The sequence below is a fragment of the Aulostomus chinensis genome, chromosome 5, assembly GCF_037954235.1.
Source record: "Aulostomus chinensis isolate RoL2024-O1b breed Wild chromosome 5, RoL_Achi_v1.0, whole genome shotgun sequence".
NCBI lineage: Eukaryota > Metazoa > Chordata > Actinopteri > Syngnathiformes > Aulostomidae > Aulostomus > Aulostomus chinensis.
In genome coordinates, this window is record NC_141324.1 from 11588293 (window position 1) to 11602554 (window position 14262).

The 14262-nt window shown below is 41.7% G+C and overlaps 1 protein-coding gene across 3 annotated transcripts in view; it reads left to right on the forward strand.

Moving 5' to 3' along the window:
* Positions 1 to 14262, forward strand: part of LOC147261191 (importin-13-like) — a 29356-nt gene that overhangs the window by 375 nt on the left and 14719 nt on the right. For 2 of the 3 annotated variants that reach the window (XR_015115713.1, XM_086203119.1), the window contains exons 1-17: positions 3 to 341; positions 1345 to 1470; positions 2108 to 2748; positions 2885 to 3025; positions 3104 to 3245; positions 3334 to 3500; positions 3586 to 3703; positions 3866 to 4013; positions 5667 to 5848; positions 5921 to 5947; positions 6046 to 6180; positions 7371 to 7517; positions 8252 to 8332; positions 8421 to 8558; positions 8632 to 8728; positions 8802 to 8854; positions 8941 to 9007. Coding sequence is in view for 2 of the 3 variants with exons in the window: in XM_086203119.1 (XP_086059245.1) it covers positions 273 to 341; positions 1345 to 1470; positions 2108 to 2748; positions 2885 to 3025; positions 3104 to 3245; positions 3334 to 3500; positions 3586 to 3703; positions 3866 to 4013; positions 5667 to 5848; positions 5921 to 5947; positions 6046 to 6180; positions 7371 to 7517; positions 8252 to 8332; positions 8421 to 8558; positions 8632 to 8728; positions 8802 to 8854; positions 8941 to 9007 (2479 nt within the window). In the remaining variant the exon portion in view is untranslated. Of the gene's footprint in view, positions 1 to 2; positions 342 to 1344; positions 1471 to 2107; positions 2749 to 2884; positions 3026 to 3103; positions 3246 to 3333; positions 3501 to 3585; positions 3704 to 3865; positions 4014 to 5666; positions 5849 to 5920; positions 5948 to 6045; positions 6181 to 7370; positions 7518 to 8251; positions 8333 to 8420; positions 8559 to 8631; positions 8729 to 8801; positions 8855 to 8940; positions 9008 to 14262 lie in introns of those variants that run through there. The other variant, XM_086203120.1, reaches the window with a different exon arrangement.

Sequence of the window (14262 nt, forward strand, 5' to 3'; positions counted from 1 at the left end):
TGATTTGGATCTTTAATGCACACATTTGTTTTATATCTTAAACAGTAGTGTTACTATGTGCACTGATTTTTAAAAGAAAACCACGTTGCAGCAGAGAACTGTGTCGTCATGCTGAACCGCACTGCCCACATGAGAGACTGTGTGAACAGCTGAACGACCCTACTGCCTGCGTCCTCTGTCAGCGTGCTGTGACACACTTTAGAGGACACTCGTTTAACTTTTTGTTTTTTGCCGTCAGGTTTGGATTTAAGGGAACTATCCAGCGGTTTCGCATGGAGCGTCCAGCCAGTGCGGGAGACACTCCGGTGGAGTTGGAAATAACGGTGGAGAATGTAGAGTTGGTAAGTTAATTGTCAATAATAAGCCTCTTTGTGAAGAATTGCATAGAGGTTGTCTTGCATGATTGCAAACAAAGAGTTTCAAACAGTTTCAGCTGCATCTCATGTCTTACTGATATGTTTTTTAAACATGTGACAGGAAAACAAAATAGTTACATGGAGATAAGATTTACAAGACATTTTGTAACAAGATACCAACTGTAAGCATATGCTGTCCTAATAATAACTAACACCATGTGCTTTGGATTAGCTGCTCTGACAACACATTTGTACACTTAAAGCAACTGGTTACCCAGTACACATGACCATTAGTCTAGCTCTGCAATCACATTTTAAATGAATCACCTGTCACTCAAAACAAAAATCAAGGGAATATGGCTTTAAAATCAGTCTAATGACCTTTCCATTCCCCCAGTAAGCATCTGATGGTGAGACTTGTACCACTTCTGTGCACCCCTTTACTTCAATTCTTGTATTAATTCCTATTCCTTTTCATTTATTCTCTTTCCCCCCAACTGGTCGAGGCAGTTGGCCTGCCACATAGAGCCAGTGTTGGCTGTTTTTTTTTTTTTTTTTTTAATTTCATCAGTGCTGTTGCACAAGTGCTTGCTCATGGGAGATTGTTCGGTATGTTTAAATATCAATTAATGTAAGGGTGTGGCTCTAGACCTGTTCTATTTGTTAAGTGTCATGACATAAGATATTTTTGTCACTTGTTGTTACATAAATAAGATAGACATAGACATAGAAATGGGCTTCATGTTTTTTCATAGCATTTTCTCCTTTCCCAATCTTTCTACAATTTGATGTGATTTTAGCTGCACTTAAAGTATGAAATGTGCTGTGTATGAAATAAAATTTAACCAATAGATTTGATGTTAAACTGCTTATGGTGTCCAAACAAGATAAGAGGGGATATGTGAATGTTGATTATTGAACTTCATCCTCAATAATACTGTTCCAAAATTATTTTTTTGTTCAAGAATTTCCCTCATCTCCCCTTCAGGCTCTTTACCAGCTGTACTTTGACCCAGACATGGAGCATAAGAGCATGGCCCAGAAGTGGCTGACCCAGGCTCAAGCCTCTGCACAAGCATGGCAGTTCTGCTGGGCTTTGCTCAGCTCTGACAAGGTCTGTTTGCGTGCTTCTGCTTCAAACATTTCTACCATTGTACACTGAGTTTAAAGCTTTACTTCACCCCAAATCTGCATTCTGTCTTTCAAGCACTCACCAATAGCTCACAAAGACAGTTTTTCTTTCCTGCATCACTGTTTTTGTGACTCCAGAATGAGTAAAGAGTCAGGCATGTATATTTAACAAAACAGCTGCAAACAGGCCAAAAATATCAGTTTACAAACTCTCAAAACAAGTAGTTCAGAGATCCATGAACACTTTGATTTAACCAGCTTCCTACTAAGTGCGACTGTGAACAAACATAAAGTATGTGCTGGAAGTTTGGTTAAACTAAGCCAACCAGTCGTTTGTGGATAACTGAGCTGGGTAAAGAAGATGGGGAGTATATTAGATGATGCACTTGTTAAGAGATGTTTTGAGCAGTTTTCTGTTGTTTTGTTCTGTAGTTTTTTTAGCTCCCTGTCACCATTAGCTTTAAGCTAAATATATGTGACTGACTCTTTCTGCATTCTGAAGTAATAAAGAAGTGATGCAGGAGCTCAGGACAACTCTTTGTACTTGAAAGGCCAAATACACTTTGTGAGTAAAATGTATCTATAAAGAAACTATTTCATTGGTTTGTGTGTCTCAAAAGCTCCCAGAAGTTCAGTTTTTTGGTGCCAGCACCCTCCACATAAAGATCTCTCGTCACTGGAATGACCTCCACCCTGACCAGCATGAGAGCCTGAGGATGCAGCTCCTCTCCCATATCTTGCACTTCTCCTCTGGGCCTAAAATGGTGCTGACTAGATTGTGTGTAGCTCTTGCCTCTGTGGCTCTCAACCTAATACCGCAGGCTTGGCCCCAGCCAGTGGCAGAAATGGTAAGAGCCTTTCAGCCACAGAAACCAGAATCTGAGGCTGCCACTGGTGCAGTGGCCACACAGGACCCCCATGTACACTGTCTTGCATTGCTGGAGCTCCTAATTGTGCTTCCAGAGGAGTTCCACAGCAGCCGGCTGGCTCAAGCTCGCCGTAGCCAGCTGAGGGAAGCGCTGGCTGGGGAGTGGACAGTAGTGTGTCCAATGCTGCACCAGCTACTACAAAGCCAGGACTCTTCCACCCAAGTGAAAGAGAAGGTGCTCTGCTGCTTATCCAGCTGGGTGGGACTGGATGTGCCTTTAGCAAAGAGCCAGGAACTGGTCCAGGATTGTTTTACCATACTGTCCAACCAAGAGCTGTTTGACACTGCTGTTGAGACCATAGTTAACAGCATCTCACAGCCTGACTGCCAGAAGTGAGTTTTTCTAGTAATTCATTTATGATTACATGTGTTCCAGTGTGATTGAGTGTGTGTGTGTGTGTGTGTGTGTGTGTGTGTGTGTGTGTGTGTGTGTGTGTGTGTGTGTGTGTGTGTGTGTGTGTGTGTCCAGCTACATTGATGCTCTGGTGAACTTGATGCCTCTGGTGTTGGGTCTCCATGACAAGCTAAAGACAGCTGCTCAGGATGGAGACATGGAGACTTCACACGGTATCTGCCGTATTGCTGTAGCTATGGGGGAAACGCACTGCAGGTAGATTCAGTCAATCCCTTACGCTGATCAACCAAGCATTTATATTTTAATCTGGTCCGATGTGTTTGTGCATTAAAGAGTTTTGTTAGAACAGGAGGATCATTGGCAGGAGTATCTGGCCTTGGTCAATATGATTCTGTTCTGTACTGGTATCCCTGGACACTACCCAGTCAGTGAGACCACCAGCTCCCTTACTCTAACATTCTGGTACACTCTGCAGGTATGGAGATTAAGTTCTAATAATCTCTTTTTACACACATATATTTTGCCTTTTAAGTGAGAAATGTTATTGGTTTGTCATGATTTAGGATGACATCTTGTCATTTGAGGAAGAAAAGCAAGCAATTTACCTGCAAGTCTACAGGCCAGTTTATTTTCAACTGGTGGATGTGTTGCTCCATAAATCCCATTATCCCCCCCAAGAAGAGTATAACTCCTGGTCCTCAGATGACAAAGAGCACTTCAGAATTTACAGGTAAGACAGAAAGCTCAAGCCTCTGGGTCGGATTGAACATCAAACTGCGTAAATGCTCTGGATTTATATTTTTGTGCATTTTTAGGGTGGACATTTCTGACACACTCATGTATGTGTATGAAATGTTGGGGGCAGAGCTGCTCAGTAACCTGTATGACAGACTAGGTAGGCAGCTGATGGACCCTCAGCAGGCAATATGGCAGGTAATATAATCCTTCAGAATATCTGACATAGCAATAATATTGCTACTACTACTACTTTTTCTGTTCTTTATTAAATTATGTAAAATTTATAACTGCCACCTTTTGATTGTGTTTCAGTCTCATTTTCCTCGCGATCTTAAATCATACTTTCTGCTTTTTTAGGACACGGAGGCCTTATTATTTGGCTTCCAGTCCATTGCAGAAACCATAGATGTGAACTACTCTGATGTTATCCCTGGTCTAATTGGCCTGATCCCCAGAATCAACATCAGCAACATCATGCTTGCTGATACTGTCATGTACACAATAGGTATGTAAAAAACATATGGATGCATATCGATTTTGCTGATTGGTCTTTGTCAATTACCTTATCGATTCCTGATTAGTTGTGTATGTAGAAACATGCAAACCAATACAGGTTTTAAGTCAATTAGGTTGTTTTATTACCTTTCAGGACACAGTGTAAAATGTTTCCCAATAAAAATGTCTGCCTTACTAACAAACTCAGGATAGGTACTGATGAGATTTTATTGACTGTGATGCCATTATTCATTCAGCTTATGGGCCAGACTCTTTTTCAATTGCTTTATTGATTCACGATAAGTTTCAACACAGAAAAGATCCTGAATTAAGTGTAGATAAAAGCTCTTCATGTCTGTATTTAATGTTTTATCCATCCATTTTCTTCCACTTATTCCTGTTAAAGGTCGTGGGGGAGCTGGAGCCTATCTGGGCGAGAGGTGGGGTTCCCCCTGGACAGGTCACCAGTCCATCACAGGGCCAGCACATACAGACAGACAACCATTGACACTCACAGTCACACCTACGGTCAATTTAGAGTATCAATCAGCCTCGTCCCCTCTTGATGTCTTTGGACGGTGGGAGGAAGCTGGAGTACCAGAGAGAACCCACACAGGGAGAACATGCAGACTCTACACAGAAAGATCCAGTGTCCGAGCCAGGACTCGAACCCGGAACCTTCTTGCTGTGAGGCGACAGTGCTGACCACTGCACCACCGTGCCACCCTTAATGTTTTAATGTTCAAATAAATTACAATGTTCCTGAACATTTACTTTTCAAAGTCATAAACACAGTAAATCATTATTTTGAAAAGAGCCAAATTCAGAAAATGATGGGGGTATTGATATAAGGATTTGAAAAGCTTGAAACAGATCAATAAGGCTACGGATTATCTAACAGTTCCATTGCAGCATCAGTACTACTACTCAATACATTTTTTTATATATTTAATAAAATTGTGACCGCTGTTCTCTTTTAGTAATGGATTCCCATTTTTATTTGCTTCTGCTTTCAATGTAAATGTCCATTTTAATTCCTTGGTTCATTTTATCATGGAAAACTTGGAAAAGTCAAAGAATTTGTCAATCATAAAAATTTCCAGGTCAGGATAAGTTTTTGAAATTAGTGAAGAAAATGTATTTTTGTTTATATTGATTTACTTAATGCATGTTTATGTTATATTAAGGCACTTAGCTAGTCATTAACATTTTATATTAATCATGGGTTTCAGTTTGAATTTTTCATGTGACACCCTTTTTTATAGCGGTATGGTGGTGCAGTGGTCAGCACTGTTGCCTCACAGCAAGAAGGTTCTGGATTTGAGACCCGGCTTGGGCACGGGATCTTTCTGTGTGGAGTTTGCATGTTTTGCATGTCCTCCCACAGTCCAAAGTCATCAAGAGGGGACGAGGCTGACTGATACTCTAAATTGGTCGTAGGTATGAATGTGAGAGTGAATGGTTGTCTGTCTCTATGTTGGCCCTGCAATGGACTGGCAACTTCTCCAGAGTTTACCCTGCCTCTTGCCCAAAAGCCACTAAGATAGCCTCCAGCCCCCCCGCGACCCTTAACAGGATAAGCAGAAGAAAATGGATGGATGGACTCTTTTTTTGTGGTGGTTAACCCATAGTATCTGTAGCATGTCTCATTTCTGTCGACTAGGGTCCCTGGCTGAGTGGCTGGCTGACCACCCTGTGATGCTCAGCAGCATGTTACCCATGGTTCTCCAGGGTCTTGTGAAGGCTGAACTGTCTGTGTCTAGTGTCTCTACCCTGAAGAGGATCTGCAGGGAGTGTCGACAAGACCTCAACCCCTACACTCAGGACATCCTAACCATCTCACAGGTCCAAGAATCCACATTTTCATTTTCATTTTCATTTTCAAGATGATTACTGTTTCTTGCTTCTCCTCTGTAGGATGTGCTGGGTAAAGAAATCCATAAAGTGAGTAAACATCCCCAAATAGTCCATAAATAGAGGAAACAGTGTGTTGGCTGCCTTTTGAAGGACAGTATGAAGTGAACTTGTTTGTGTGTGTGCAGAGCAGCCAGTGCATGTGGCTCATGCAGGCTATGGGATACCTGCTGTCAGCATTGCCTGTAGATGAGATTCTGGGGAGACTGCACTCACTCATCACCCCTCACATCCAGCAGCTGGATACACTGGCCCAACAGGAGGTATATCAGAAATGGAAATGGAAGCATATTATTGTTTCAGTTTTAGATGCAAGTATGGCAAAATACATGGTGTTGCATTTTTTAAAACACTGTATTACATAATGACAAAGCAACTGCAACTAGCATCAGGTCCTTAGTCAAAATCCATCCACAAAGTGCTTGTATTTGCCACTGAAAAGCTCAAATTATTGCCTGTCATGATGTGTAGATTTCAGAAAAAGTTGCTTTATTGTGTTATTCAAGCTAAAACTGCATATTTTAAAATACATTTGTCATTCTGGCTGAAATCATTCTCACCAGGTCAAAGAGGTATCACTGTACCATATGGGACAACAATAGATTTCTGGACAAATTAGTAGACAGGTGCAGTGCTGCAACATTTCAGTGTGTTAATAGTCTTGAATTAAGTCTGCCATTTGACCGAGGTTGCTAACTTATTAAGTATATGATGTAAAAGGTCATACAAAAGAAAGTCTGAAATATTTCCATCAATAGTTTAGCTGCAACTGTGGGTGAAAACTCAATGACTCCGTGACATCTCTAAGAAGATCCTATAGAGACCGTCTGACATGCAACTAACATGTCTCTGTCTGATAGCTGGCTGACTTGCTGGATGGTTTCCCATCATGCCTCTGGTTCTGGCTCCCATGTCCAGTTTTACATATAAGAACATCTCAAGCACAGTAATGTTGTTCAGATGGAAAAATCCACTGACATGGTGACAAAGTTGTGTTTCAGCCAACAAAAGTATGGTATATTGGGAAATTCTATAAAATTACATTATATCACTTGAGTGGTAGGATCCAAGCATACCTAAAACTAGTATACTGGTTTTTTTAACGTCTTTCTGAATAAATTTCAAATTTACACATTGAAGTTCTAATGAAGTGAAAGTAACTGAAATGCCATTGTTATCCTTTAAATTTTGAACATTTGATAAAAATGTACATTTAGTAGTTTTGATACAATTATACTGCACGTGAAAATGAGTATCAATATTCAGCAACTGATACAATTTAAGGATTTATGTCATAAAACCTTGAGTAATATGTAATTACCAAAAGGTATACTTGATTTAGTTATTGTCTTTCATTTGTACAATTTGTATATGTGTACTTAACATTTAACCTTCTTCTATGATTGCTGTGGTTTGCATGGCAAAACCATTCTGTCTCCCTCTCCCTATCCAGCCTAATCCCACCAATAAACAGTCGATAATTCACATTCTGGGAATGCTGTCCAGTCTATTCACTACTCTGGACATCAGAAGACAGGCAGAGAGCTTTGAGGAAGCAACCAGCCCCGGACTCACCCCCGCAAAAACCATATGCAACCCTGTATGTTCAGGTTTGACCACCAGACCCTGCAGAGGGCTTCATTTCCAATGAATGAGCAAACTCTAGAAACATAAATAATATAAAATATTTAATGTTTCGTTTAGGGTTGTCTTGATTAAGGTTTAATAGCCAAAGCAGTGATGATGAAATAGCCCAGAGCAGAGCCTATGGCGTAGTCTTCAACACTATAGTTTCAAATAAATGTTTCTCATTCCAGTCTGTTAAAAAATGCACTGATATCCCAGTTCTCATCTTTGTGATTGTATCAGGACAAGCCCAGATCTGTCATCAAATAAACTTTATCTCTATAAAGATATGAAAAGCATGTTCGTTAGTTTCACCTCTCCACCTGTAAAACATCCATTAATCCAACCTACCTTTAACACCCCCAAAAATTCTGGCCTTATGTGAGAGAAATAAACATCCACCAGGCTTTAACCCATAAAAGTAAAGAATAAGGTGTCCCTCTCTTCAATTCCTCTCAGATATACTTCAGATGTTTGTTGAATCATTGGATAAAATATAAAAAGCAAGTTAAAAGGTGATCATACCCTGTAACATGGATCAAAAAAGTTTTAAATGCTCAGAAACTAATTCTTAGTCACGAGTTTATTTTAAGTTTATTTTATGGGGTTTCAATGCTGCAGAGGTGTCAATTCCCCTTCAAATCTCAAAACAGCCATACAATCTTGTCTGCGTGGTTCTAATGTTAACACTGAATTCTAATTTTTCAGGTTTTGGTTGTGTTACAGCAACTGTACACATTGATCCAGACCCTGCTTAGCAAATGGCTCGATGACTCTGAGATGGTTGAGGTAGAAGGGGTTACTACTTATGTGTGTGTGTCAGTACATGAAACCAACTGACTCATGCTCAGAGTGATCCATTTCCTACTCTGTCCAGGCAGTGTGTGGGGTATTTGATAAGTCAGTCCGTACCCTTCTGCATGATTTTGGGCCCATGGTGGCGCAGCTAAGTGAGATGCTGGGGCAGATCTACAGTGGCTTTCCACAAGTCTCAGCTCTGGACCTAGCATGTCAGGTATGCCTCCTTAGATCAACTCCTGTACCAGAGATTTAACCCTGGACATGTAATGAAGCTGCATTCTTTGTAGATGGTTCACATATTTGCTGGGGAGGAGCACCACCTGGCCTCTATTAAAGGACTCATACAAGTTCTGACGTCTGCCACCCTTGCCATATTTCAACAAGGTATCACCAAGAGTACCATTTCATTTATTCTAGACATTTCTTTGTCTTGTCTCATCTGTTATTTGTTGTACAGGTCCAAGAGATCATCCTGATATTGCCGAGTCATTCATGTACCTTCATGCTCAGGTTGGTTAAATACACCTGCCCACCTACCTGTCGTACACATTAGAGAAAACTGTGCCTCACATGCAAGTCATGCTTTTTACTGTCAGATTCTTAAAAGGAAGCCGGACTTGTACCTGTCTGACCAGCTTGATGTTAAAGGGCTGTTTTACTGTGGTAAGTTTAAACATTTATTAAAGCAATACTTGACCTAGAAAGGGCATTTGGCCTTTCAAGTGCTCATAAACAGGTGTCTTGAGCTCACAAAATCATTTCCCCTTCCCGCGTCATTACTTTGTACCTCCAGAATGCAGAAAAATACACAATACACTTTTTGGGTGAAGTATCAATTTAAGCCAATGTTCTCCACAAAGCCAAAGCCAACTTTTCCCTAAAAAGTTTTATTTTTGTGGTCCATCCAGTAAAAATTCCCTAGCTAATGTAACCCTGGTTTGTGGAAGATAGCGTTTTCAGTCCCCTACAAGTGTGCGTCATGTGGGGCTACAGTTAACTTGAACTGGGAAAAATCAGTACAAATACAGTACACAGTCACAACAACCACTCCTCTCTTTGGGATCCTCCTGTTCATTTTATTTCACTTCCACAATAATGTGGATCCACCTTGTGCAACACACTTTATGCACCTAATGATCAATGCCCTCCAGCTGCATTTGCACAACATGAATTAGTGTGACCAAGTAGTGGTCTGACACAAAAATAGTGCAACACAACACCTATTAGTTTAAGTATTTTCATTCCAAAGTATTTACTGTTTTGTTTGTATTCTTTATATCTAAACATTTTGACTTGTTTTATTTTCAAAAAAAGACTTCTGGGATTCTTCCACATACCTCTTGAGGGAACTTGCGTGCCACTGTACCGCAGTTTGAGAGCTGGCCTAGGGCCTCAGCAGGGCATGGCGGGGGGTATGAAACCTTGATAGTGGCTGCATTCAGTTGTCTATAATCAATGCAGAATCTGTAGTGGCCATGTTTTTTTTTTTCTCACAGGAACAACAAGGGAGGACCAGGGGCTACAACTTTTCTTTTTGTTTCAATACTGGGTCTGTCTATGTCATTGCCACAACTGTTTGGGTCATGAGCACTTAAAACAACGCTATTGCAAAGTAGTAAAGCCCAACGCTCTGTAATAAGGCCTGAATGGTTGAGGTCAGTATCTGGTCGTGACAACTGAGGTGAGGGGTCTAATGTTTTCACTGAAGCAACATAATCCCACTCAATAGCATATTTAGCCTCACTCTCACTCTCAAGTGGACGAGAACCACACAGTCTCTATGGAACTTGGAGATCAACATTAATTAGCATGATTCATTACTCTCACATAAGTTACCTCTGCCACCTCTGCCTGTACAGAAGCAACAGTGTGTGCTGCTAATGAACCCTGAAAAGAGAATGGACTTGGTTCTGAAATACCCATGTTGTCTGCTTCGAGTTTAGTTATAGCAGGAGTGGACTGAACCTTGGCTAAAATTGTCACCTGTGACATGGCAAGGAATAAAACAGGGGCTAGGGTGCCACCATTACAAATAAAATTAAAAAAAAAAAATCAGAATGCAACAGCAAGGTCGCAGGAAACCTGAGAAAACGCAGGTTGCCTTTTTCACACTGCAGACGAGCCCAGCAGAGCCGAGGCGAGCTGCTTTAACACCCGGGTCACTTGGAGGGCCGGTGGATGCGGGTCGAAATGCAGAGTCAACCCTTTTAACCAGAATTAGGGAGATTTAACGGGTAGCTTGAACCACTTATGCACTTAACAATAGTATTGCACACAGTGTTAAGGGTTTAGTCAGCTCCCATACGCTCCAGTCATTCGTATGGTGATTAAGCGCTGCCGGAGCGCTTCCTGTGCCAATATACGGACGGTAGCGAGCGGGACTTAAGGGATAACTTTTCACAAGTACGATTAAACTTTTTTCAACATTACACCTGACTGTAGAGTCATTTGCAAAGAGCTGGCTTATTAACAATTAAAGCAACTTTGGTGTACTATCATAAGATTTGCATTAGATTGAAAAACTTTTGTTTGGGAGGGGTTCTAAGAAACTTTAAGGAATAAAATAGAAGGAGGAAAGTGAGCTCTTTTTCAAGATTTTTTTTTTGTGGTGATCTCCTGTTTCATTTTGAAGATTTCCTAAAGACAGAGATGTGAGGAAGAAGTTCAGATCGCTCTAGGGAGGGAGAAATTCACAGTAAGTGACTCATCTGTGCTGTGTAGTGAACACTTCAAAGAGCAAGATTTGGACAGGACAGGACAGGACAGGACAGGTTGTCCTCCTTAGAGATGGCGTATTCCTTCCATCTTCAAGTTTCCAGATCACCTCCAAAGAGCAGGTGCATCACAATGAGGCTGTTAGCATTGTTGAAGGGGAATATTCCATTCCATAATTCCATAAATTACTTATCATTGTGATTCTCTCTCCCTCTCTATCCATCTATCTATCTATCTATCTATCTATCTATCTATCTATCTATCTATCTATCTATCTATCTATCTATCTATCTATCTATCATCTATCTGTCTTTCTATCTATCCATCTATCTGTCTATCTATCTATCTATCCATCCATCTATCTATCTATCTATCTATCTATCTATCTATCTATCTATCTATCTATCTATCTATCTATCTATCTATCTATCTATCTATCTATCTATCTATCTATCTATCTATCTATCTATCTATCTATCTATCTATCATCTATCTATCTATCTATCTATCTATCTATCTGAGGAGAGCATGACCCAGAAGCCACAAAAATAATACTTTTGGCGTTACAGTACTTCTTTGTTCACAGTTTATAGTACTATGACAACAAATTGAATATCATCTCATATGCACGGTGGTGCAGTGGTTAGCACTGTCGCCTCACAGCAAGAAGGTTCCGGGTTCGAGTCCCGGCTCCATGTTCTCCCTGTTCCTGTGTGGGTTCTCTCTGGTACTCCAGCTTCCTCCCACAGTCCAAAGACATCAAGAGGGGACGAGACTGATTGATACTCTAAATTGACTGTAGGTGTGACTGTGAGTGTGAATGGTTGTCTGTCTCTATGTGTTGGCCCTGCGATGGATTGGTGACCTGTCCAGGGTGAACCCCGCCTCTCACCCATAGATGCTGGGATAGGCTGCAGGCCCCCCGCGACTCTTAATGTGTAGGAATAAGCAGAAGATGAAGATGGATGGATGTTCTTGTGTTTAACTTGAAATTGTGCAATTTTTTGATATGTAGGCTATATATTTGTGTGTATTTCTTCATTTTTCCAATTATTAAAATAGACAGTCTGCTTCTATATGACATTATTTGTGTGTATACAAATAGATAGATCTATAAAATTAAACTAAATAAAATATAATCAAATAAATATATATTAAATTAGCCAATTAAAATCGCCAGTTGTTAATAATTATTGAGACGTAGCAGGAACCAGCTCTTAACCTAGTTATCCTTGATTAATTATTATACTATGGCATCTACAGCCACTGCCGGCATCTTCTAAAATAGTATTTTATTCATTATGAGGATTTGAAAACGCCCAAAAATTATGGCCTCTATCATGCCTCTTTGAATGACTTTTGTAGAGGAAAAAAATTGCATAGTATTGAGCAAACTATGATTCATTTAATGCACTGAGACTTTGCGCCGGTTAAACAGCGGTGCAGAGTGAGGTGGATGACCAGACCAAGATGGCGGCTGCATTTCTCAATAGTGCCCATTCGAGGTAGCGGTCGATGCGGGGTCTACTCTTTATTATATCTATGGTAGGCACGCCTGTAGCTCCTCTTTGCCTTGGCGTCAGCTTTGCGCACCTTTGTAAGGTTGGGCCACTTGGGCAACTGTACTAACAGTACTTTATCGATCGTAGGCACCATCGTCTTGATCTGACGGCCCATATTAGCTGTGCAGGGCTGGCACCTGTGGCTTGCATTGGTGTAGCTCTCTAGCTCATGAGAGCCAGAAATGGGTCAGCCTGCTGCAGAATCCTCTTTGCTGTCTGCATTGCTCTCTCAGCCCCACCGTTGGCTTGGGCATAGTGAGGGCTAGAGGTGATGTGCCTAAAGACATAGGTTACAGTGAAACTTGCAAACACTTCGCCTATAAACTGTTTCGCATTGTCTGTGTGGAGTTCATCCGGGCAACCCCACCTGGAGAAGATATTCTTCAGACGAGAACATGTGGTGTCACTCTTAATGCCTGGAAGATGAGCTATTTCGATGTAACGAGAATAATAGTTAAGAACTACCAAGTAGTTCTCTTTCTCATGCTTGCAGATGTCCGCACCGATCACCTGCCAGGGTCTCTGTGGCAGTGGCGTTGCAATCAGAGGCTCGTTCCTCTGTGTAGGTCTGACTTGCATGCACTCAGGACATTTTGTTACCAGTTCTTGGATCTCCCTCTCAAGCCCAGGCCACCACACACTTATGTGTGCTCGTTCTTTGCACTTGGTGATGCCTTGATGTCCATCATGCTGTCTGTTGAGTATCTCCTTTCTCATACTGTAAGGAATCATGATGCCATCTCCGTACAGCACAAGACCCTTTGATGTCGACAGGCTGCTACTGCCATGGTGATATGCTCTGGCTTGTACTGGCACACTGCCCACATGCTGCCACCACCCCTCAGCGATCAGTCTGCTCACCACCACCAGGTCGCAGTCCACTTTTGTCTCCAACTTGATCTGTTCTAGTTTGGATGGGGACACTGGCCACGCTGTGTGAGCTGCATCTTCAAACACTGAAACATCACACATTAGTTCTGACGCTTCACTCAGGATTACAGGCAATGGTTGTCTGGAAAGTGCTACAGTCAGTGTTTTCCTCGGCACATACTCTGCAATGGGGTTGAATTTGATCATATGCATCAGCAGCCACTGGCACCTCAGGGGAACCCTGTCAAGATCTTTGTGTTGATCAGAGGGACCAGTGGTTTGTGGTCTGTATGGAATGTGAACCTGTCCAGGCCATATAGGTAAGCAGAAAATCTTTCACAGGCTCAGACAGCAGCTGGACACTCTTTCTCTATTTGCGTGTAGTGCTTCTCAGTATCGGTTAGTGTTCTCGAGCAGAAAGCTCCTGGTTTCAGTGCATCTGAGTGTCTCTGTAGCAGTACTCCACCTAGCCCGTAGCTGCTTGTGTCTGCACACTACTGTAGGTTTGTTTACATCATAGAATGCCAGTGTAGGCACAGTGGTGATGAGTTGCTGTACCTTGTTGAATGTGCTGTTTTGAGCCGTGTCCTAGGTCCAAACGGCATCACCCTTCAGCAGATCACTGAGAGACACTTTACCACCTCTGATAAGTTAGGTGGGAAGCGCCCGAGATAATGGACCATGCCTAGGAACCTCCTTAAGCCTTGTACGTCACTTGGCGGCTGCAGCTCTGTGATAGCGCTTGCTTTCGAGGGGTCAGGCTGTATGCCC